The 26,156-nt window shown below is 39.5% G+C and overlaps 1 protein-coding gene across 5 annotated transcripts in view; it reads right to left on the bottom strand.

Annotated features, from left to right (window-relative positions):
* The window catches only part of FOCAD (focadhesin), a 322,833-nt gene that overhangs the window by 150,133 nt on the left and 146,544 nt on the right, over positions 1-26,156 (bottom strand). For all 5 annotated transcript variants that reach the window (XM_045468724.1, XM_045468726.1, XM_045468725.1 and 2 more), the window contains 4 exons: positions 20,094-20,198; positions 19,125-19,226; positions 18,472-18,602; positions 16,420-16,546 (listed from right to left, as the gene is read on the bottom strand). In XM_045468724.1, the coding sequence (XP_045324680.1) occupies positions 16,420-16,546; positions 18,472-18,602; positions 19,125-19,226; positions 20,094-20,198 (465 nt within the window). The remainder of the gene's footprint in view (positions 1-16,419; positions 16,547-18,471; positions 18,603-19,124; positions 19,227-20,093; positions 20,199-26,156) is intronic.

Raw genomic sequence — 26,156 nt, 5'->3', positions numbered from 1 at the left:
GAAACCCATTAATCTACATATTAAATATTATTAAAGCTTACTTTCTCTTTTTGAGATAAAAGATAAATAAGAAACATTCTAGTATCTTCTTCCTATACCTCATGGGTAGGCTTGCATGCAATCCACTTGAGAGGTTGCTGCTCTTGCCACTGGTCCCAAACATCACTGCACGTCATCGCACTGGGGAAGTCATTAAAAAACAACCAACCAAACAAACAAACAAACAAAAAACAGCTTTCGCTTCGTCTCTAGAGATTCTGATTTAGTAGCTCAGACTTCCCACAAACTTTTGAACACTCTACATACTAAAAACTATCACCACTCATTTTTCTGTGAAGTCCTTAACTTTCATAAAGTAGCTAAGCCAAACAAGTGCAAGCAAAGGAAATATACCCCAACTGAAGTTTTAAGTATAATATAATGAAACAAAGTCAATGATACTCTTTTATTTGACCTGTATTTCGACCATGTCAAACCAAAGTCATTTCATGTCAATTTGCTTAAGTTACTTCGTCAAATGACCACTTACGTAAGTAGAGGCAATGTGGCATGGCTCTGAAGCAGAAAGAATGGTACCCCTGAGACTATCTTAACCATTCATGCTGAATTAGAACCTAGGTCAATACATTCCACCTTAGTATCGTGAGAAAAATTAAGCCAAGCTTTTCATAAAGGTCAAAAGCCAGACCATGTGACTTGTAGTACGAACTTACGGAAATCATAAAAGTAATACATACTCAAAACACGAAAAAAAGCTTTAGAATGACATCCAACTAACAGTACTGTCCGCAAACGAACAAATCCTTTACTATAACGAGTCTCCCAAACTTAAAACTAAAGAACTACAACAGAATGCATATATTACCTCTTCTAAATACAACTTCCAGAATTGCATGCGTGTTAGAGACGTATGGAGTAATTCTGTGCCGTTGTGGAGACTTATCAAATTCTTACTGTCGTAATTCCAAATATTTCCTAAGCAAGTTAACCACCTTTCACCAATACGTGATTTTAGTCATCCAATCAAGGTGAAGTCTAATACGGAACCGGTGTTTCCAGAAATGAGCCTCTTAGCGATTTTATCTTAGGCAATGAGAGGGTGAGATACTTCTGTTTTTATCCGTACGTTTACATGGCACAGAGATGAGTTTAAGCACCACAGATAATAATCCCATTTTTGATCAAAGTTTAATTCTGGGTCACTTAAGGGTAACACTGAATAAAATCTTTTTCAAAACAAACCTTTTAAGTTCTTGGAAGGCACCCAAATGATGCTTTCAGTAAGATCTCAAACATCCATAAAGCCTTTCAGACATTAATGCTATTTAGTCCACTACCCTGATTCAGTAATTCCCTCTCTACACCCCATGTCCCCATTTACCCCCCAAAGGAAAACTCACCCCTTGTATAAGCTTAAACCAATATATTTTACTCATTGGAATGGTGGAATGGTACACAGCCAGCATCATTTTAGTCACGTCATTATTTCCAGCTCAGTGGCATTTATTCAGATGAGCACAATTCGCAACCACTGAGCCCAGCTCTTCTGATGTTAACTGGCATCATTGAAACACTCCCAGTGTCCAACTTGTTTGATCTTTTAAAGAATGCCCTGGGTTTGTGACCGAGAGCCGGAAACTCACGGCTGGATACCCCGAACAGCGTTCATGTTCAGTCACAGACTACTCACATCAGTTAATAATCCTCAGAGACCATGATTCCAGTACAAGAGAGAAAACTTTTCACACCCAAATTCTTTACACACAAAAATAAACAGAAAATTGGATTAGGATAATGTAGAGGGGGGCCAGGGGAGCTCCTAAATGTGGTAACTTCAGAAGTTGAAATCACAAGTTTTTCAAAGTATTTTTAAAAGATCATAGCATTGAAGGGCAGATAGCAGAGGAAAGGGGGCTGAAGTATAAAAGCAAAGACAAGGGAGGTGGGTGGGGCGCTGGGAGAACTGGGTGATGGGGACTAACGGGAACACTTCTGAGGAGCCCTGAGTATGCACAGAACTGTTGAATCATTATATTGTACACCCGAAACTAATATAACACTGTATGTTCACTACACTGGGATTACAATAAAAACTTAATAAAAAAAAAAAAAAAAAAAGAAAAGAAAAACAGGATGTTAAATTCCAAGACCTCAAATTTCAATTTTCCTTATTATAAGTTTTGATATAGTGCTCAATGTGAAATGATCTCCAAATACTTCTTAAAAACAAAAAAAAAAAAAAAAAAAAAAGAGAGAGAGAGACAAAGAATAGTGGGAAAAGCTTAAGTCTTTTCTAGTTAAAGAAAAAACGCCAATATTTTTATTTTCCCGCCCATTTCACACATCCGTGGGCACCGAATAGTATTCCACCGTACAAAAATATAAATAACACAGTTAAATTTTTATTTTGAAAATGAAAAACCATACTGAAAAATCTACTTACGGGGTGACCAAGTAAATGTTATAATATCCCACAAATGTTTAATAAAAGGCAAGTTCCTGCTGTCCTTTTAAAGTTAAAAATAAGGCCAAACTACAACCACAAGTGCAAAGGGTCATTGTGCAGGATATAAAAAGCTCAGCATGGAAATAGATTCAACAAATGTACAAAAAGCGTTTTCATGCCCAGAAAGAACTGAAGGCATCAAAAAACATGCCCCAACTACAAATAACGCAGAGCTCGGTTCAAAAAGACCAGCAAATTCCTTCCCTAATGCACGGCAAATTAAACTTAATCAAATCCTCTGCAAGGTTGAACAGGCAATCCACCTTTAAATGTCCCCACAAACAAAACGTAAGAACAACAAAAGCGGTTCCAGGGTGTAATAAATACTGAATCCACAGTAGGCGACAGAATCCTTACTGTACACAGCTGAGAAAACCTGCCGTGGGACAATGGATCACATTTCCATATTAAATTATATTTATCACGCTGAAAAATGCTTCAACAAAATACAGGATTTCTATTGGCCACTTCTGTACCACACTCACTCCCTAAAACCTTTCAAACCTGCTGAGTCCCATTGAAAATCGTTCCCACCCCATGGTGCTCCGAAGGAGCCGTTAGACAAAGAGCTGGGATGATGAGAGAGGGCAGGACAACTACCTTCCCCCGTGATTTCAGAAAATAAATCAATAAAAGAGGATAGGATAGCCAAAACATAACCTTGGCATAGGGTATTTCCGGGAAAATCACTGCTGTGACAAATGGCCTGAAGTGAACTCTTCCAGCGGTCAAGAATCCCCAGGAAAGGCCCCTCCCCTCCTTATCTATTGCTCAATTGTACAATACTCCGCTTTGAAAATACGACACCCTCTTGGAGCTGGGCGAGATGAAAGAGCTTTTCTTCACGATCCTGCAACGCCTATTAATTTTTGCTACAACAGACTCACAGCTGATTAAGAAAACAGAGGGCTAGCACTGCCTCACATTCCCATCTCAAGACTCGAGAGAGAAAATGTTAAAAGTGAAGGAGTCCTCCTTTGCAGGACAATGTATTGATTTTCATTGCCGCACACACTGTAGCGGTCCCCCCCCCCACCCCCCGCTCCCCAACTGCAGGCAATTTGTTTAGACTGGAAGTTATTTTCCTCCTTGAAACAGCAGCAATGCTAGGAGATTCCGATGCACGCACCGGATTATCTTCCAAAAATATTATGACTCATTCACCACCTCGCCGAGCACAGGTTTAGAGATCAGTGGCTTATGTCACAGAACAAACTGTCCCAAAGTATAACTCACACTTGTATCACAACTGGGAAAGCAACATGATCGAATGGGAAATGCACAAGACTTACAGTCAAACCGCATTCAAATCTCCATGTTACCACCCATTTCTGTGTCAATTTAGACGCTACTTAGACTCTCTACCCTCATCAGCAAATATCACCTATAGTATAAGGTTATTACAGAGTTTAATAATGGATGTCGGGGCGCCTGGGTGGCGCAGTCGGTTGAGCGTCCGACTTCAGCCAGGTCACGATCTCGCGGTCCGTGAGTTCGAGCCCCGCGTCGGGCTCTGGGCTGATGGCTCAGAGCCTGGAGCCTGTTTCCGATTCTGTGTCTCCCTCTCTCTCTGCCCCTCCCCCGTTCATGCTCTGTCTCTCTCTGTCCCAAAAATAAATAAAGGTTGAAAAATTAAAAAAAAAAAAAAAAAAAAAATAATGGATGTCAAATGCCATATATGGTAACTAGCATTAAAAAATATAACTTGTATAGCTTTGTTTTATTAAAGTATAACACACTACAAAAAGTACAGACCTTAATTGTAGAATTCAATGAACTCTGGCAGATGTATACAGTTAAAACCACCGCCCCAATCAAGATGGACAGACCATGGAAATAGAATGTGAACCACATATTCAATTTTAAATCTCCGAGGAACCACAGGAGACAGATGAAATTAACTTGAATATATTTTATTTAACCCAATATACCCCAAATATTATCATTTCAATATATACTGATTTTTAAAATATTAGCAATGTGGTATTTTACTCTTTTTTTTCATAAGGCTTCGATGGGCCGTATATTTTACATTTACAGCCTATCATAATCTGAATGAGGCATATTTCAAGGGCTTACTAGTCATATGTAGCTAATAGCTACCGTATTACCAGTGCGGATGTGGACCACAGTCCAGGAATGTCCTTAGTCCCCTTTCTCTATCCTCCACTTCCCCACCCCAAATCAACCACTATGCTGACTTCTGTCCCCATAGAATAATTTTGCCTATTCTTGAATTTCATAAAAATGCAACGTGACTGGCTTTGTGACTGGCTTCTTTCACCGAACATGTTCTCAAGATTCATCCGTGTTGTCACAAGAAGCAGGGTACATTCCTTTTTATTACTGTATAGCATCGCACTATACAAATATGTCACAATCTGTTCACCCGTCGACCAGCTGATGACCATTTGGGTTGTTTCCAAATACATTACCATTAATAAACCTGAAATGAACATTCTTGTACAGTGGAAATGCTGGATTATAAAGTAGGTTTATGTTCATCTTTACCAAAAAACTGCTGAATACTCTTCCTCAGTGGTTGCATCATTTTATATTCCTGACAACAACGTAGGAGATACTCACACCTTCTCTAATATCGGGTATTGTCAGTCTTTTTAATCTAAGTGATTGCAGAGGGGTATATGTTTCCAGATGACCAACAAGGTTGACCTTTTTCCATGGTGATCAGCCGATCATAGTGGTTTGGACAGATGAAAGGAGAGTTGTTACAAAGACAAACTGAGATCACTTATATGAAATTACTTGTAATATTAAAATAAGGGACACCCTTGGGGTGCCTGGGTGGCTCAGTCGGCTGGGCGTCCAACTTTGGCTCAGGTCACAATCTCACAGTTCGTGGCTTCAAGTCCCGAGTCGGGCTCTGTGCTGACAGCTCGGAGCCTGGAGCCTGCTTTGGATTCTGTGTCTCCCTCTTTCTCTCTCTCTCTGTTCTTCCCCTGCTTGCACTCTGTCTTTCTCTCTCAAAAATAAAGATTCAAAAAAAATTAAAATAAAATAAAATAAAATAAAATAAAATAAAATAAGGGACATTCTTGCAAGGACTACCTGAGTCAGGCAGGTCATGTAAATCCAGAAGCCAAGGAACAGTAGCAAATTCGAGCACATGCTCGTCTAAAGGAAGTTGCTACGTGCTACTTAGGACCAAGTGGTCATCGCCATGTGGTAAAGCAGGCCACGTACTTCAAGATGTTCCTGTATTATCAAGAAAGAGTAGATAGCCATCTTTTTCTTTTACAAGATTTTTCTTTTTAATGTTTATTTATTCTTGACACACAGAGAGAGAGAGAGACAGGCATGAGTGGGGGAGGGGCAGAGAGAGAGGGAGACACAGAATCCGAAGCAGGCTCCAGGCTCTGAGCGGTCAGCATAGAGCCCGACGCGGGGCTCGAACTCACAGATCGTAAGATCATGACCTGAGCCGAAGTCGGACGCTCAACCGACTGAGCCACCCAGGCGCCCCTCTTTTTCAAGATTTTATTTTTAAGTAATCTTCACACCCAACATGGGGTTTGAACTCACCACCCAGAGATGTAGAGCTACACGTTCCACCGACTGAGCCAGCCAGGTGCTTCTCTTTTTCATTAACATTAGAATTTAAGATATTAATCCCAGGATAATCAAACAAAAGAGGCCCTAAATTTTCAAGCTCTAATTTATAGAAATGTTGGTTTTTATGAAGACAAACATCCTTAGTATGGTAAGCATTACACCATTCAGGATTGTTATTAATTACTGGTCAAACAGTAATTAAAGGACACCTAGTGAGACAAGGGTTGGCAATGTCCCAAAAGCAGATGACAAAATCATTTTGAGCAGCAAGGCAACAACGCCCCAAAGAAAGTTCGAAAGAAACAACTGGCCAGGGCGGCCCTTCTTTCCTAGCAACGCTCCTCTGGGACCAAATGTTCTTATGTTCTCATTCTTAAAGGACTATCCACATCATGTGCATTTTTTAAGAATGTAGGTAACAGCTGGGGCGCCTGGGTGGCTCAGTTGGTTGAGTGTCCGATTTCGGCTCAGGTCATGATCTCACAGCTCGTGGGTTCGGGTCCCGCATCGGGCTCTGTGCTGACAGCTCAGAGCCTGGAGCCTGCTTCGGATTCTGTGTCTCCCTCTCTCTCTCCCTCTGTCCCTCCCCCACTGGTGCTCTCTCGCTCTCTCTCTCTCTCTCAAAAATAAATAAAATATTTAAAAAAAAAAAAAAAAAAGAATGTAGGTAACAGCTAATAATGCTCCAGTGGCCATGGCTACCTAGAAGTCTCTGCATTATTTGGGGAGAAGAGAAGAAAGATGTTGGTAAAACAGTACAGCTTCTTTGGAAAACAGTCTGGCCATCACTCACCCAGTTCAACATAGAGTTATATGATCCAGCAAATGCACTCTTAGATAGACAGCCAAGAAAAATGAAACATATGTCCACACAAGACCGTGCACATGAATGTTCATAGCAACATGATTCATAATAGCCAAAAAAATGGGAAAAACCCAAATGTCCACCCCCTAATGAATGGATAAATAAATCGTGGTATTACCCAGCTATAAAAAATATTGTAGGGGTGTCTACAGTCAGTTCATTAAGCATCCCACTCTTGATTTCAGCTCAGGTCATGATCTCATAGTTCATGAGATCAAACCCCATGTCGGGCTCTGTGCTGACAGCATGGAGCCTGCTGGGGATTCTCTCTTTCTCTTTCTTTCTTTGTCTCTGTCTCTCTGCTCCTCCCCTGCTCATGTTCTCTCTCTCTCTCTCTCTCAAAATAAGTAAAAATTTTTTAACATTGCAAAACAAATAATATATTGATACATGCCACAGCATAGATGAACCTTGAAAACATTATGCTAATGAAAAGCCAGTGACAAAAGGCCACCTATTATATGGCACCTTTTATATGAAATGTCAAGAAAAGGGAAATTTATAGAGACAGAGATATGGAGATTTGTGTACTTAACACAGTGTTCTCTCCTCCTAGACTGTGACTTCCTAGACCCAAAATGGCTCATAAATCTTTATACCCAGAGAGCCTTGAACATCCTGGCTTAAATTGTCAATATTTTTATTTTAAGGTTAAAGCTTTTTGTTTTCTGCCTAAGGACTCCTTGCCTAAAGTTTTCTGTGGTGGCCACACGGTTTGAGGGGGAAGCCACACCATGACCTCCTCCCTTTCTCTCCTCCCCACCTCTACTCATCAGAGGATGAATAAATGACAATGCGGCAGAACACTTCTGAAAGGCTTCCAACCCTTTCTACTTGAACTTCTTCTGGAAAAGGCAGCAAACTGCATGAGATTAGGAGACGAATGGACCCCTTTTATACCTACAACCCATAAATCCATAAAGTAAAACAAGGACTGTTTTGTTTTGTATATATATATGGGCCACCTGGGTGGCTCAGGTGGTTAAGCGTCCCACTTCAGCTCAGGTCATGATCTCACTGTTGGTGAGTTCACACCCCACGTCTGGCTCTATGCTGACAGCTCAGAGCCTGCTTTGGTTTCTCTGTCTCCCTCTCCCTCTGTTTTGTGCTCTCTCTCTCTCTCTCAAAAATAAGTGTTTAAAAATATATACATGAAAGCCAAAAAATGCTGAAGTTTGGATTTAATATGATCTCAACAAGATGAATTTCAAAAGCACTCATAACAATACACAAATGATATAAAACTAAAACTAAAATATACTTAACTTTTCATAACTTCTACTTAAACATCTATATTGAATTAATTCACCACTCTGCCTCCTTTATTAATTCTCCAAAGCCCTAAAGCTAAATGTACAAAGGCAAATTCACTACAGGGAAACAATGTAGATTTTTTGTCTCCTTAATGCCAACTTGTCATTTTAGGACATAAGGAATTATGGGCTCCTGGTAGCAAGCAGAATGTTCATGACAAAAGAAATGCTACGCTGAAGTTAATGAGGTAGTGACACAACTGAACTGTTCTCCCTGGTAACAAATAATACTAGCAGAAACTTGGGTACAAATTGCAACACTCTTCCTCTTTCTCATGCCCAGGTAAACATGGAAAGTTACTAAACAATAAGTGAACTATTTAATAAGATCATAAAAATATCCTTAAAATTCTAAAATATTTATTCTAAGAACATAATCCAAAAGAAAGTTAAAACTTTACCTCTGTCATGACTCCCTAGAGTATTAACTACAAAGCGGGGAAAGTGGGAAGCAACTAAAAACCCAATCAAAAATGAATTATTTGATTACTGATGATACTTTTGCTCAATGGGATTAAGTCATTACAATATGTAGCCACATCGAAAATATTCCTAGCCATGGGGCGCCTGGGTGGCTCAGCCGGTTAAGTGTCTGACTCTTGATTTTGGCTCAGGTCATGATCTCATGGTTGTGACACTGAGCCCCACATAGAGTTCTGTTCTAGGCATGGACCCTGCTTAAGATTCTCTCTCCCTCAAAAACAAAACACAAAACAAAAAACAACGATTCTCTCTCCCTCTCCCTGGCCCTCCCACCTCATGAGCACTTGTGCTCTCTCTAAAAAAAAAAAACAAAAAAAAAACAAAAAAAAAAACAAAACCAGTAAAATGTAGAGAAGGTAGAAAAAATATATTTGTAAAGAAAATACAATGGAAAGGAATACGAACAAAATGAAAACGTTTTTGTGACAAGTTTTTCATTGTTTCATTATTCAAAGTAAATGTGATGCTCTAAAAACCAAATGTCTACAGAGTGATATAAAAACACTGCAGCGCATCTTTCAAGCTTATCATCTAATTTTTAATCAGTAAAAACACTACAAACAATTTATCTCAAAATATCTTTTTCATTAGGATCTTTATGCAAAGCCTAAGTTATATAAAAATCTCGTGCAGCAAACCAATCACAAAGGAAACGGAGAAGACGTGTGGGAAATGAGTACAAATATCACACTCATAAAAAGATTTCTTGAATAATATCACACCATAACAAGGTCAACTGAACACAAACATGACTAATAAAAACACATAGTGGTAGTTTGTGAATTATCTCTCAACAAAGCTAGGGTTTTTTTTTTTAAAGGTGATTAAGATGTAGACTTTGAATTCAGACAGATCTGGGGGCACCTGGGTGGCTAAGTTGGTTAAATACCAGACTTCAGCTCAGGTCATGACCTCACAGTTTGTGGGTTTGAGCCCCGCATCGGGCTCTGTGCTGATGGCTCAGAGCCTGGAGCCTGCTTCGGATTCTGTGTGTGTCTCTCTCTCTGCCCCTCCCCCACTTGTGTTCTGTCTCTCTCAAAAATAAATAAACATTCAAAAAAATTTAAATTAAAACAAATGAATTCAGACAGATCTGGGTTTGAATCCTGGCTCTGTCAAGCGTTAACTTAATGACCTCTGGAAATTAATTTAACCACTGTCAGCCTCCCAGAAGAAAACAGTACCTTGCACTCAGAAGGCTTTTTTTTTTTTTTTTAAGATTAAATGAGATAATAAATATAATGATTGTAGTATATAACGGTTACTATACAGAAAACACTCAGTAAATCAGTATATGTTTACTAATACTATTATTAAAACATCTGATAGTTGTACATAAACCAAAATGAAAACATTCTGCTAATTTCATTAAAAACAAAGAAAACGTAATATGTAGACAGAGTAGTAAAATGGAACATATGGGTCTTCCTCTAATGTTTCATATGGTTTGATAAGCTCCCTTTGTAGCAAAAGGTCCATAAAAAGCTTATGATTTCCCAGTCTCCTTTACTTTGAAGTACAAGAACATTTACTAATCATTCCTATAGGATCAAAATGTAACTTGGCTGACAAGGCAAGTTAAATGCTATAAAGAAGAAAATAGTCAAAGGATCAGAATAGACATTTCTTCAACAAGACACATAAGTGGCCAAGAAACGTAAGAAAAGCTTAGTATCATCCGACAAATGCAAATCAAAGCCTTAAATGAGATCCCACTTCGCATGCACTAGGATGGCTACAGTTAGAAAAAAGGAAAAAAGGGGTGGTGCCTGGGTGGCTCAGTCACTTGAGCATCTGACTTCAGCTCAGGTCATGATCTCACAGTTCAGGAGCTTAAGCTCCACATCAGGCTCTCTGCTGTCAGAGTGAAGCCAGCTTCAGATCCTCTGTCCCCCCCTCTCTCTGCCCCTCTCCCACTTGCATGCATGCCCGTAAGCATGCTCTCTCTGAAAAACAAACATTAAAAAAACGAAAGAAAGAAAAAAAGGGGGAAAAAAGGCAGCTAAGGAGAAGTGTTGCCGAGGAAGCAGCGAAATTAGAACCTTCATACGCTGCTGGTGGGAATGCAACATGGCACAGCCATTTTGGAAAACAGTCTGGCAGTTTCTTAAACAGTTAAACATAGAGGGAGCATGGGACCCAGCAATTCCATTCTTGGGTGTGTACCTCGCCAACATGAACACATAGGTCTATGCCAAAATCTGTACACGAATGTTCATGGCAGCGTTATTCACAGACCAAAAAAAAAAAAAAAAAAAGGAAAACGTTCATTGACTGATAAATGGGTAAAACGTAGAGCAGCCATACAGAATATTACCCAACCATAGAAATAAATGATGTACTGATACATGTTATAACATTGATGATGCTTGGGATTCTCCCTCTCTGCCTCTCTCTCTCCCTCTCCCTCTCTCCCCTTGCAGGCACTGTGACTCGCTCTCAAAATAAGTAACAATACACTTTAAAAAAGAAAAAGGAAATTAAGGCAAATGGGGATGGAATGGGGCAAAAAGTGATGAGATGAGAAACCTGAATGGAAAAAAATATGAAAAAGATACTGCAAAAATATTAATTTTCCTTTTAAAATGGCAAACCCTCAGCTTGAAGGCAGAGGAAGGTTCTTCTTTCAAGCTCATATTTTTCAAAGGAAGGAAGCCTCAAACTAACAAGAGTGTCAGACTCAGAGCGAGTCTTAGATCTACTTTCCTCCTCTTTCATTTATGAGCCATGTGAACCTTGTAAAGTTACTCGAATTACCAGAGCCACTGTTTCTTCAAAATAAAATGAATTCCCCGGGGCACCTGGGCGGCTCAAGTTGGTAGAGCATCGGCTCTTGATTTCAGCTCAGGTCATGATCCCAGGGTCCTGGAATTGAGCCCCCTATCTGGCTCTGCACTGAGCTTGAAGCCTGCTTGAGATTCTCTCTGTCTCTTTCTCTCTCTACCCCGCTCCCCTGCTCGCTCACTCTGTTAAAAAAAAAAAAAAAAAAAAAAAAAAAAAATGAATCCCCACATCACAAAATGACCAAATTCACATTAGGTACCCAAGAAATGGTAGCTGTAACTTTCACATAGTTCCGTGTACAAAAACAAACAGCAAACAAAAACCATGTGTGAAGTCCTCAATCAATACACCAATAGTGTTAAGAAAAGAGTACGTTTCTTCTCCAGTTCCCGAATGGAAACTACAGTCTCGTCTTTGTAATTAACCAAGATTCCTAGAATTTCCCCTTTCTAATTGTTTAGTAAAGCAGCACAGAAGAACCCCATATTGGAACCACAATCTTCACCTTGACAGAGCTGACATTTACATGGAATCCATCCTTTCAATCTCTCACTGGAGACCATGATAAATGATTAAGCAGCAGTCATTGCAGGCTTAATCTCACCCTCCAGGACAAATGAATTTCATGACTGTGACTCCAAACCTGAGGGGTTCCCTGTCAACCTTCAGAAAAAGAGCTCTGCTTCCTATACAAAGGCAAGGATGGGAAAGCCCAACGAAATCCAATTTGGGATGGTTTTCCAAATGAGGTACTTTCCAAAAGATAGGGTTGTTCAATGTTACTCTCTTTTCCCCACTGGTTTCTAAAATTTCACTGTTTTAGGCTTTCTACATTCCTAATTATATTTGACAGTCAAGGATCTAAAAAGCAGTGGATAGACAAATTACTACCAAATGCTACTGGGAAATAGATTTAGAGCGATGCTGAATATTTTCATTCTTGAAACGCTTGGCAACCATCAATGTTTCACACATGATATCAATTAGAAGACAGAATAAATGGCCTCACAGAACGCATGCTGGCTTCTGTGGATAGCATGCTGGCAGGAAAAAAAAAAAAAAAGGAGAAAAAGGCTAGGCCAAACTTAGTGGATGTGGCCTGGTGAGAGCCACCAAACTGAGTATATTTTTGCAACTTTAACACACATCACAGGACATAACAGCAGCAGCTTCACAAATAATGAACACATACCAAAAAAGCTTGGAAAGGCTTAAACAAAACCCAAAGGTATATTAATTACCATCAAGGCTCGTCAAGGGGAAACAGATTATTTCTACTTATTTAAATGAACATAGAGCTATTCATTACCATTTTTTTTTTTTAAGAGCATATTTCTGTTGCCAAAATTAACTGTGATGCAGTCAGTTTGAACAAATTCCACAACCTGGGACACTTGTACTATCCATGAGGAAAAGATGGTAAATAACACTATTTACCTCTAGTAAATATCAATAAAATAGTGGAGTTGTCCCCCAGACAAGAAAGATGAAAAATAAGGGATGAGATGGGCCACCTGGGTGGCTCAGTCGGTTAAGCGTCCGACTCTTGATTTTGGCTCAAGTCATGATCTCACAATTCATGAGTTCCAGCCCCATGCTGGCAGTGTGGAGCCTGCTTGGGGTTCGTTCTCTCTCTCTCTCTCTCTCTCTCTCTCCCTCCCTCCCTCCCTCCCTCCCCTGCTCTTTCTCAAAATAAATAAATAACCTTTAAAAAAAGAAAAAGAAGGAAATGAAAATAAGTATTCTTTTTTGTTTTGTTTTGAGTGAGAGAGAGGGAGAGCAGGGGAGCGACAGGGAGAGAAAGGAAGAGAGAGAGAATCCTAGGCAGGTGCCACATCCCCAGCCCAGAGCCCAATTCAGGGCTTGAACTCACAAACTATGAGATCGTGACATTAATCAAGGGTCAGACACTTAACTAACTGAGCCACCCAGGTGCCCCAGAAAATATTCTTTGTAATAAATGAAGTTAACGGATCGGGGCTGTTGTTTTATGATTTATTCTCACAGAAAGGATTAAAAGAGGTTAGCGTGCCTTTGTTAGAAAGACACGTAGGATTTCTTCTTTCATTTGCAACATGGCAGTTGAAGTGTTTTAAAAGCAAATTTTTGATAAAAATATCATGTGGGATTTGGATTTCATAACATGAAAACAGAAGGGGAAGGGGTGAGACACAATGGAAAAGTGACGTGCCTTTAACCAAGCAGAGGAAAAAGTATTAAGGTATCAAAGTAAGACACAAGCCTCCTTAATTAAAATACCTAGACATGATGTCTCCATTCCTCCACAAGACGGTGGAATGTGAGAAGCAAAGAAGCTGCTGTAGGCTGAACATTCGTATCCCCTCCAAAATTCATATATTGAAATCGTAATTCTCAAGGCGATAGTTTTAGGAGCTAGGATCTTCAGGGGATGGCTAGGTCATGAGGGTAGAGCCTTCATGACTGGGATTGATGCCCATATAAAGAGACTCTGGAGAGCTCTCCTTCCCTTTCAGCATGTGAGGTTATGGCAAGAAGAAAGCTATCCATCAAGATAGTGGTCCACGAACCAAGAAGCAGGCTCTTACCAGACAGTGAATCTGGATCTCAAACTTACCAGCCTCCAGACCATGAGAAATAAATGTGTGTTAATAAGCTACCCAGTTTAAGTTATTTGTGTTACAACAACCTGAATGGATTTACACAGTATATGGTACTACGGGTAGAAGTTTGGATTGGGGGAATGGATTTCAACCATCTCAAATTATCTCCTGTAAGTATAGAAAGAGGCAACAAGAGCTTCAGCACTGAAAGGATAGGATCCCATTTGCAGGAAGAAGTCAAGTCACTATTATACATGAGCTGTAGAGAAAAGATTAAACAAGAAACAAACGACTTTGAACCTCCTTGATGGCATGGACTATATCAAACTGTGTACCAACTTTTCAGGAGCAAGCTCAACATTTAAAGAGTACCCGTGTGGGTAGACATTATACCAGGTATGTTGTGTGTGTGTGTGTGTGTGTGTGTGTGTGTGTGTGTGTGTGTTCAGTAATCTTTCATCTTCATTTGAAGAAACAGAGGCTCAGAGGTTAAGTAAACTAATCAAAGGACACGTAACTAGTAACTGGTATATATACCAGGTACAGTCCCATGACTGCCCCAAAACGAAAATGCTTCCTACCACATCAGGCAACATTCTTCCTATCTCCAGTACTTCCTCAAGTTAATGATATCTTAGAGAAACGGAATGAGAAAACTAACGCCACACACTGAGCATTTCTTATGAGTTAATAAGCATCTATAGACAACAGAGCTGTTGAATGGGTGGAGAACACAATGGAATTACAGCCCCAGTCAGACAAAATTACCATTCGTTAGAGGGAAAAAGTTAATTTCGGAAATGAGCTGATTTCTGTTTGGAAAAAATAATGAAAAGGAAATACTCCCAAAATGGTAACAGCGATCACCATTCAGAGGTAAACGTATACAATTCTCTCTTCTCTCAAAGCTTCTACTGAAAACACATTTCAAAATAACGTTTAGAATTATTTATTATGAAAGTAATATAATTATTAAAGTGACACTTTGCAATTCCAGATGACTAACTGACACAGTAAAGAACAAAAGTCCTTGGTCATGTATAGTAGTCCCCTGCTGTAATATGAAACCCTTAACAACTCTGTCAACTACTGGGCATGTGGTCTAAAAGCATTGCCCTTAGCACACATTGGTTTCTAAACAGTGACAGTGCTCGCTCTCTGCTAAAATAAGTGTTTATCCAAAAGAAAATTACTTTTGGGGCGCCTGGGTGGCTCTGTTGGTTAACCGTCCGACTTCGGCTCAGGTCGTGATCTCACGGTTTGTGAGTTCGAGCCCCTGTCAGGCTCTGTGCTGACAGCTCAGAGCCTAGAGCCTGATTTAGATTCTGTCTCCTCTTCTCTCTGCCCCTGCTCACTTGTGCTCTCTCTCAAAAACAAATAAATGTAAAAACATTAAAAAAAGGAAAAAAGAAAGAAAATGAGTTTATTCTCATACCAAAATCCTGAGTAAACAACCTCCCTCCAAGGACTATTTTCCTCATTTATAAAATGATGTTATAACCCCTCTATTGCAGAAATAATGAGGAACATAAATGGAAAGTACTTTGCACAAGAACCTGGGCGTATAAACACTCAATACAGTCACTGCCTGTATTATTGAATCATTATATTCATTATCATATCAACCATAATTGCCATAAGCTAAGAGAATTCCACCTAGTCTCAGTCACTAAAAGACTACAATTGTGTAAGTATGTTCACTGTGCGAAAACTTTGGTTCGGTTGATAAATGATCACTGACACAATTACCGCATTTCTCCAAAACGGTTAAGGATTCTCTCTGCTGTGTTGTGACTGGGGGAGTGGTATAAAGTTCAGGAAACGATTTGGAGGCTCAAGTCTCACATCAATCCATCCTATCCAAACTGATCACCAGGAAAGAAACAATCCTTGGCCAGTCTTCGGGCCAACAATCGTTTTTGCTGGCTATAAAACTCCCGCTGGCTTATGCCAATCCCTTCTCCTCTGCTTCTTAAGGCTCTCTGATCACCAAACTAAGAAGCAAATAGACTCAAGAGCTCCAAGAGCCTAACTTTCCCTTCTATGTTACCAACGACGACAAGTAAGAACAGGGAACGGCATACAGTGGTTTTCTTTAGCCTCTGGAGCACGTCCACAGAACCCGACATTTCAAGACTCCCCTCCAGAAAGGATTTCTAACGTAGAAGGTCTTGCTTCCCTTCCCCAACAAGAATCCCTGGGAGTGACTATTCCAGCGCTTAGTCACTCGACTCTGAACTTGCAGCCTGGTAACTCGTATGCCTCGTAAAACATTTTCTGCAAAACTATCCAAAACAGTGTTGAAAAGCCTACCTCAGCTTGGCAGAGGGCATGAAGACCTTGTAGCACCAAGGCTGCTGGAGTGGCTTGGTCAGGTTTGGTGCACTCATTCAACACCTGGGAAATGGCTGCCAACATGTCTGCTCCATGCTGATAGGGCCTGTGAGAAACGATCGTTCAGAGACCAGATTAAAGTCGAAGAGCGCAGGCGCACTCCCAGGACATCTGCCTGAACAGAGAGCATTCGTGCTTTTCTTTACGCTTGTGCCCACTGAACGCTGACCCTCCAATACGAATGCATGTTTTTGTCCAAGATTCGCATCATCGTCGTTACTGCTGTAACCGGAGGCTCATTTCTGATACAGAAATGTTACCCAAAAAAGAGGACCCGTGCTAACAAATGTTACTCTTCCCTAAGCCGTACATCCTATTGTCTGAATTGACACAAACTCAAGTCTCCGGTAATGGTGAAAAGAACTGGCTGACCTCACTGAGATTATCAGTAAAAGATAGAGCTATTTCCTGCCTGCCCCTTGCTCTGGTTATCAGCCACTGACTACAAAAGCAGGGATTGCGTATCAGAAGGTCATTTATGACAGTAGCAAAACTAAGGGGGTTACACCTATCACAATAATGATGCTGATGCTGAGGACGATGATAAAAATAATATGAATCGTAACTGACCAGACACCTATCTCATGCCAGGCACTCGGCTGGATTCACACACTCAGGCTCCTCCTCTCCTCTCCTCTATTCCACATGTCATGTGCTGTCCCCAAAAGGATTTTAACTCCCCAGAGAAATGCTCAGGCCCATCCTTGGCTTTCCCGGTCACCCCTGAATGACGTAATAGTTTTCTCTAACGAAATACCAACTGATAAAACTGCCTGGCTGGATTCTACGGTTCCATTGTCTGGCAAACGGAAATGATTTTCCAAAACTGGAAAGATCTGACAGATCTTGAGGTGGCAACTGAAAGGAACACTGAATATATTAAATAGACTCTGACCTGGGCTGATATTTAACTTTTACTGAACCTCAACTTTAAGTGTGTAAAATTAAAATGTTGGCTAATGGGGTGCCTGGGTGGCTCACTCGGTTAAGCATTCAACTCTTGATTTTGGCTCAGGTCATGATGTCACGGTTCATGAGTTCAAGTCCCACGTCGGGCTCCATACTGATGTTATAGAATCTGCTTGGGATTCCCTCCCTCTCTCTCTCCCTCTCTCTCTCTCTCTTCCCCTCCTAGCTTGCATTCTCTCTCTCTCTCTGAAAAAAAATAAAAATAAAATAAAAATGGTGGCTAATAATTCCTTCATCTCTAAAATTTTTTCCATGCCGGTACCTCAAGAGAATCCAAACTCTCAGGTCTCGGGTTATATGTGTGTGACTTGTAGAGTGAGGTTATGTTTGGGTGGCCAAGAGACTGAAGCTTAGAAAAGAAGCAGAATTGCTGAGGTTTAGATCCATGCTGATCCGAGATTTATTTGAAACCGGAATCATCCACATTACCACTTCAGGATTAATCCATAATCGACAAGAGCAGAGTCACTTTCCTAAGACCCTCACATCTTCCTATACTCTAGAGCATACATGGGGATTCAATAATAGGCCTCCCTTGTAATAATTCCTAGTAATTAATTCTATGCGATGAGTCACAAATAAGGCCTTCCCTATTAAAACTCTTTATAACAATCGGGCATAACATGGGGAAAATATAAGAACGAACAGTTTGACTTGACTCCACTGTTTAGGTTTTAGAAATTTGTTGTATACAAAAAAAAAAAAAAAGAAAAAGAAAAAAGAAAACATAACATCACATTTTTATTATAATATTATTATCCAGAAAAGGATCTGAATTTCCTATAAATCAAGATACAAGGCTAGTACTGAGATAGACATGCTTGTTTCTTGAAGTCATTATCCCATATTATTAAGTTTTATAATTAGAAAACTTGACCTGAAAATTAACTTATTCTTACTCAAATACCCTCTGCCTATCTTTCCTGGCTTCTCGCTTGCAATAAAAGAATTAGGTGCAAAATAATACACGATATACATTCCCAAGAGTTAAGCACAGCTTACCTTTGCTTACATATGTCTCTTATCGATGCTGCTTTAGCAATGAGTTTCTCCCACTGGACTTCTTTGCCCACAGACAGAGAAGGCACGTCAGACATGGCCATGAAACGCTGCAGTTCAGGATATACACGATCCTAAGAAGGCAATTTCACAAAAAAGGTAATTTCCCAACTTGAGTTGAATAATCACTTTACACAGCATTTTTACCTCCAAATCTCACATTTGCATCGCTAATTACAATGCATTTCTTCTAATCAGCAGAGAACAATGCTTTTGTGATTGCTGGGGATTTTCTTAGAGACCCATGCACGCCTCATTTCATAAGACAAGAAAAAGGTGGCTGAATCTCACCCTAATTACAAAGGCTCTAATCGTTTATAATCACACTTCTATTACTTTTTCCACACAGATGGAAAAATCAATTTCAGAATTCAGGGAAAAAAGTTTATTTTCTATTTTCAATTTCTCTTTGAGAGCCAATCACAACTGACTGCCTTACAGATCAAAAGCATCCCGCTGAACCAAACTTTCTCAATGCAATCACGGACGTGCCTCCTTAACACGACTGTATCAAAGCTTTGTCACGCGTACTGAAAAACTCATTTGCTTCGGCGAAAGGAACATGTTTGATATGCAAGTGTTTTATCAGAGCTCACCTGCTTTTCCCACAAAGATGTCAACAAGCGCACAGTGACAGCTCTTAGGTGTGGAGTAGTTCCAAGAAGTTGGATCACTCGTAGAATTTGTCCTATGCACACCTAGAAAATATTGAAGAAATTATGGTTTCAACAAATGTAAATGCAGATAATCCTGAGGTTACCAAAAAAAACGTGAAAACCCCTTGTTATAAAATAAGGACTGAAATGGAAGCTAACTATAATGTTACCCATCTTTCTGAGAGGTGGGGCATAGTTTTAGGGAGGAGCTAGCTAGCAATCCTTGGGGCATAAAGACCTAATCTCAGACAACAGCCAATGGGAAAACTTGGCTATGAAATGATTTCAAAGAATTCATTCTTTAATTTTTTTTTTTTAATGTTTATTCATCTTTGAGAGACAGAGAAAGACAGAGCATGAGTGGGGAAGGGGCAGAGAGAGGGAGACACAGAATCCGAAGCAGGCTCCAGGCTCTGAGCCGTCAGCACAGAGCCCAACGTGGAGCTCGAACTCACGAACTGCGAGATCATGGCCTGAGCCGAAGTCGGGCGCTCCACTGACTGAGCCACCCAGGTGCCCCCAAAGAATTCATTCTTAAATACTATAATAAATACTTTGGGCCCAACAAGGAAAATAGTGGTCATGGCAAAATTAAGAGCTCAAAATTTCACGATCCCAAACAAACTTCAATGTAGTATTCATGCCTCACTTTCTCTTTTTAAATTTATTATTTACTTTTGAGAAAGACAGAGAGAATGCAAGCAGGGGAGGGGCAGAGAGAGAGAGAGGGAGAATCCCAAGCAGGCTCCACGCTGTTAGCACAGAGCCCGACGTGGGGCTTGAAGTCACAAAACTGAGATCACGACCTGAACCAAAATCAAGAGTTGGATGCTTAACCGACTGAGCCACCCAGACGCCCCTCATGCCTCACTCTCTTTTTGCCCCCGAGTAAACTGGTTAAATACAAACCTTGTGAACACCAAGTGTAGGCAAAGTATACAAGATATCATTATATAATACAGGTTCCAGTGGTCTTCCCAATTTGAACATCAAAACTGGAATCAGATTTGGTACCTAAAATGAATTTAAAGAACATATTGGTTATGCCTTCTAAAATAAATCAATCTCCAAAGCAATCATTATTGAGGTTTTCTTCAAAAGAATAATGGGAATATATATAAATTTCAAGACTTAACGTTAGCTAGCCATTTTTTGTTAATGCAATTTCACAGTACCACTAATACTCTATTTCTTTCGTAATTAGCCACCAAATACCAATCAAAAATCTTTTTCTTAAACAACTATGACATTACCTCTCAGCAATACAAAAGTAGTTAAAATATATCCTGCCCCAAAGAAGTTTACAGTTCTAACGAGAAGCTGACACTTAGGATATATACACGAAAAATAACTGTAGAGTGAAATATGTTATTCCAATATGAAATAAGTAAAATTAGTTGTACGGTAAGGGAGGGTTAATGGCAAAAATTTCCCTGCAGGTCTCCATTTCAATCCCCACGATAAAATAAGAAGAACAATTCATTTGTGGATGAAAAGACGTGATATTGTTAAGATGGTGATATTTTCCAAATAGGTCTGCAGATGCCACATAATCCCCATCAATATCCTAGCTGACTTCTTTGCCAAAATTGAAAAGTGGATCCTAAAATTCATGGGGAAAAGCAAGGGATCCCCAATAGCCAAACAATCTTGAAAAAGAATCAAGTTTGAGGACTCAAACTTCACAATTTCAAAGCTTACTACAAAGCCACAGTAATCCAAAGAGTGTGGCACTGTTACAACAAGAAATATAGATCAATGAAACAGAACTCTGAGTCCAAGAATAAATCCTTACATTCACGTCCAATTGATTTTTGATAAATATTCCAAAAAACCTACAATGGAGAAGGAAGAGTTTCTTTGAAAAATGACACGGATTTCAACAACTGGATAGCCACATACAAAAGAATGAATCTGGGTCCTTTCCTTACACAACACATAAAAATTAACTCCAAGTAAATTTCAGACCTAAGTGTCAGTGCTAACACTACCAAACTCTTGAAGAAAACATAGTAGTAAATCTTTGTGACCTTGGGTTAGGCAAAGCCTTTTTAGATGGGACACCAAAAGCGAGTGCAACAAAAGAAAAAAAAAATACATTTCACCAGCTTAAAAATATCTGTCCTTCAAAGGGCACCACAGAGGGGGGAAAAAAAAAATCACAGAATGGGGGAATTTTTTTTTTTTTTTTTTTTTTTTACAAATCATCCATCGAATAAGATATTTGTATCCAGAATATTATAATAAAAGGACAAATAACCCAACTCTAAGAGAGCAAAGGATCCAAAGAAGATAAGCAAATGGCAAGAAAGAAAGACAGGGATACTCAACCATCATTAGCCATGACATAACTGCAAATCAAAAGCAGGATGATATACCCCTTAACATCCAATAGGATCTATAAAAAAAAGACAATATCAAATGTTGGCAAGGATGTGGAGAAATGTGGACCATCATGCACTGCTGGTAGGAATATCAAACGGTGAACCCCCTTCAGAAAACAGACTGGCAGTTTATCAAATGGTCAAACAGAATTATCAGATGATCTACAATTCTACTTCTAGGTATCTATCTACCCAAGAGAAATGAAAATATATCCACACGAAAAACCTGTACAGGAATGTTCAGAGCAACATAATTCACAACAGCCAAACAGTGGAAACAACCCAAGGGTCCATAAACTGATGAATGGATAAATAAAATGTAGCATAGGGGCATCTGGATGGCGCTGGTTGAGCATCTGACTCTTGACTTCAGCTCAGGTCATGATCCCAGGGTCCCAGGAGCGAGCCCCATGTTAGGATCCGTGCTGAGCATGAAGCCTGCTTAACATTCTCTCTCTTTCTCCCCCTCTGCCCCTCTTCCCTGCTTGTGCTCTATTAAAAAAAAAAAAAAAAAAAAAAAAAAAAAGGTAGGGGCGCCTGGGTGGCGCAGTCGGTTAAGCGTCCGACTTCAGCCAGGTCGCGATCTCACGGTCCGTGAGTTCGAGCCCCGCGTCGGGCTCTGGGCTGATGGCTCAGAGCCTGGAGCCTGTTTCCGATTCTGTGTCTCCCTCTCTCTCTGCCCCGTTCATGCTCTGTCTCTCTCTGCCCCCAAAAAAATAAATAAACGTTGAAAAAAAAAAAAAAAAAGGTAATATAGCCCTACAATGGGAATATTATTCAGCCATAAAAAGGAAAAGGAACCAACAGGGATGAACTTTGAAAACATCACGTCAAGTGAAAGAAGCCAATCATAAGAGACCACATAGTAAATGATTCCATTTATATGACATATCTAGAACAGGCAAATCTATAGAGACAGAAAGTAACTGCATGAGATTGGAAAGTTGTAGAGGGAAATGGGGAGTGATTGCTAATGGGTACAAGGTTTCTTTGGGGGATGATGAAACTGTTCTCAAAGTATTTGTAATTATGTTTGCACAACTCTGAATATACTAAAAATCACTGGACTGTACACTTTGCATGAATTACATAGCATATATAACACAAAGCATGTGAATTATATCTCAATAAAACTATGAGCCTATCGATGGCACACTTTAGTACCAAAACGAATTATTTTCCTTCCAGTGCATTTCAGTTTTGTTGTCCAGAATGTTACATGTCCTTTATCTGCTATAATCTTAGAAAGTCTGTTTCTTCTAAGCTTAAGAAAACATCTACTTTAATTCACTTTCAAGAAGGAAGAAAAATTCTCCAAACCCTACTAACCAAAAAGCAACAGTTGAACATTAATTCATTAATGACCTTGACCATGATATACCATGGCAGCATTTGGAGCTACACATTATAAGGGCCACAGGCTCACAGCACATAGCCAGAATTGATGTTTTTAACAAGTGCTGGGACTCTGTTAAAACAGAAGTTCTATCACCCTATATTGAGCAAATGAACGGAGACAAATTTTTGAATTGGCTTCTTATTCCCCATTTTAATTAAAAACAAAAGGTTATCTTAGATTGCATTACACAAGTCTCAATTACCCCTTCTGGTAAGATTTCTACCAAGACACGTTGACAGATTCTTAGTTCTGGGAAGGCAATCAGTACATTTACTGACATTTTATAAAATAGTGTATTTAGCCGTATGGCTTCCAAACAACTGGTTTAATTATATTGTCAGAAAAGAAATAAAGTACTCTATTTATGTTAAAGAGTACAGTTGTTTTTTTTTTTTTTGTTTTTGTTTTTGTTTTTTTTTTATAAGCCCCAGACTTAAAAAGTATGTATGGGGTTTTTGTGTGTGTGTGTGTGTGTGTGTGTTTTTTTTTTTTTTTTTTTTTTTTTTTGCTGAGTTCAGGAATGAAAAAAACCTACGTGGGAAACTTTTACTGTAAATAATCTTAAATTCATGCCTTCAACAGTTCCAAGGCTATTATAGCCCAAATTATATCCTCAAAAGTAAATGGGAAAAACAAAATGGTATTATTTCATTAAGAAAACAGATGCAGATATAGACGTGTGGAAATTTTTTTTTTTTTTGCATAAAGTATGTACCATTGTTTTCCCAATGAAATAACATACGTGTATTGATTGATTTGAGATGTAATTATGAGCTCTTGGTCCCTCTGCTCTTGATCATTCTACTCTCTGCAGGCAGAAAACACAATGAATGCTCTGACTTTAAATTTAAAATAAGCTGGGGGCAGCTGGGTGGCTCAGCTGGTTGAGTGTCAGACTTCAGCTCATGTCACGATCTCACCATTTGTGAGTTTGAGCCCCGCATCAGGCTCTGTGCTGACAGCTCAGAGCCTGGAGCCTGCTTCAGATTCTGTGTTTCCCTCTCTCTCTCTGCCCCGCACCACCACCTGCCCCCAGCTCTGTCTCTCTTTGTCTCTCAAAAATAAACATTAAAAAAAAATTTTTAATTAAAAAAATAAAATTAAATAAGTAAATAAATAAATAAGTAAAATAAGCTGGAAAGTGTCCTCTAATTCACAGTCTCAAGATCTTCTGGTTTTAGAAAATACTAAGCTTTTGCTTCCCTTTTTCAGAATTCAAGTCACTGATGAACAACTGATTGAGAATGATGGGATTATTAAGGAGCTCCATAAGACTATCAGCAGACTCGTCAACAGAAATCTTATAGGTCATAAGGGGATGCAGGATAATATATTTAAAGTGCTCAAAGAAAAAAAACCAAAAAACAAAAAACAGACAACCAGGAATACCATGTCCAGCAAAACTTTCCTTGAAAAACGAAAGAGAAATAAAAACATTTTCAAATAAACAAAAGCTGAGAGAATTCACCCATCAGACCTGCCTTTAAAAAAACTCTAAAGGTAGTCCTTCAAGATGAAACCAAAGGACCTTACACAGCAACACAAAAGCATATGAATGTATAAAGCTCACTTTAAAGGTAAATAAACAGAAGAATACACAATACTATAATACTATGATGATACTATGTAAATCACTTTCAATTCTGGTATGGAAGTTAAAAGACAAATGCATAAATAACTATATAAAAATATGTTAATGGATACACAATATAAAAAGATGTAATTTGTGACAACAATAACAAAGTGTGGGGGAAATAAAAAAAGTAGAGTTTCTGAATGCCAATGAAGTTATGTTGTTACCAGCTTATAATACACCATTACAGCTGTGTTTTCTATAAGCCCCAGTAACCACAAAGAAAATACCAAGGGAAGATACACAAAAGATAATGAGTAAGGAATCAAAGCACTTCACTACAAAAAAAAAAAATAAATCAATCAATGAAACACAAAGTAAGATAGCAATTAGAGGAAAAGAGGGCAGGGGCGCCTGGGTGGCGCAGTCGGTTAAGCGTCTGACTTCAGCCAGGTCACGATCTCGCGGTCCGTGAGTTCGAGCCCCGCGTCAGGCTCTGGGCTGATGGCTCAGAGCCTGGAGCCTGTTTCCGATTCTGTGTCTCCCTCTCTCTCTGCCCCTCCCCCATTCATGCTCTGTCTCTCTCTGTCCCAAAAATAAATAAACGTTGAAAAAAAAATTAAAAAAAAAAAAAAGAGGGCAAAAAAGCTGTTAAGACTGACAGACAATAGGGTGCCCGGGTGGTTCAGTCAGTTAAGTGTCCAACTTTAGCTCAGGTCATGATCTCATGGTTCATGGGTTCAAGCCCCATACCAGGCTATGTGCTGACAGCTCAGAGCCTGGAGCCGGCTTCCGATTCTATGTCTCCCTCTCTCTTTCTGACCCTCCCTTGCTCATGCTCTGTCTCTGTCTCTCTGTCTCTCTCTCTATCTGCCCCTTCCCTGGTTGAACTCTTTCTCAAAAAGAGATAAATGTTAAAAAAAAAAAAAAAAAAAATTAAAAAAAAAAAGACTGACAGAAAATAATGAACAAAACGCCAATATTAAGTCCTTCTCTATTTGTAATTACTTTAAATGTAACTGGATGAACCTCTGTAATCAATATACAGAGTGGCTGGCAGGATGAAAACCATGATACAAATATACGCTGAATACAAGAGATTCTTGTCACATTTAAGGATACACATAGGTTAAAAAGGAAAGGATAAAAGAAGATATTCCATGCAAATGGTAAGCAAAAGAGAGCAAGGACAGCCATATACTTATATGATACAACACAGCCTTTAAGTCAGAAACCATCACACGAGACAAAGACATTATTATAAAATTTTTTTAATGTTTATTTATTTTTGAGAGAGCGAGTGAGACAGAGAGTGAGCGGGGATGGGCCAGAGAGAGGGAGACCCAGAATCGGAAGCAGGCTCCAGGCTCTGAGCCATCAGCCCAGAGCCCGACGCGGGGCTCGAACTCATGGACCGCGAGATCATGACCTCAGCTGAAGTCGGACGCCCAACCGACTGAGCCACCCAGGCACCCCTGACAAAGTCATTATTATAATAAAAAGGGTCAATTCACCAGGAAGATAGACAACTATAAATACATAAGCAGCCAGCATCAGAGCAATATATGTAAGCCCAAATATATGAAGCAAACATTTACAGAACTAAAGGGGGAGTA

The sequence above is a fragment of the Leopardus geoffroyi genome, chromosome D4 (genome assembly GCF_018350155.1).
Source record: "Leopardus geoffroyi isolate Oge1 chromosome D4, O.geoffroyi_Oge1_pat1.0, whole genome shotgun sequence".
Taxonomy (NCBI): Eukaryota; Metazoa; Chordata; class Mammalia; order Carnivora; family Felidae; genus Leopardus; species Leopardus geoffroyi.
The sequence above is the reverse complement of the archived record's forward strand: the minus strand, read 5'-3'. Positions and strand labels throughout refer to the sequence as shown.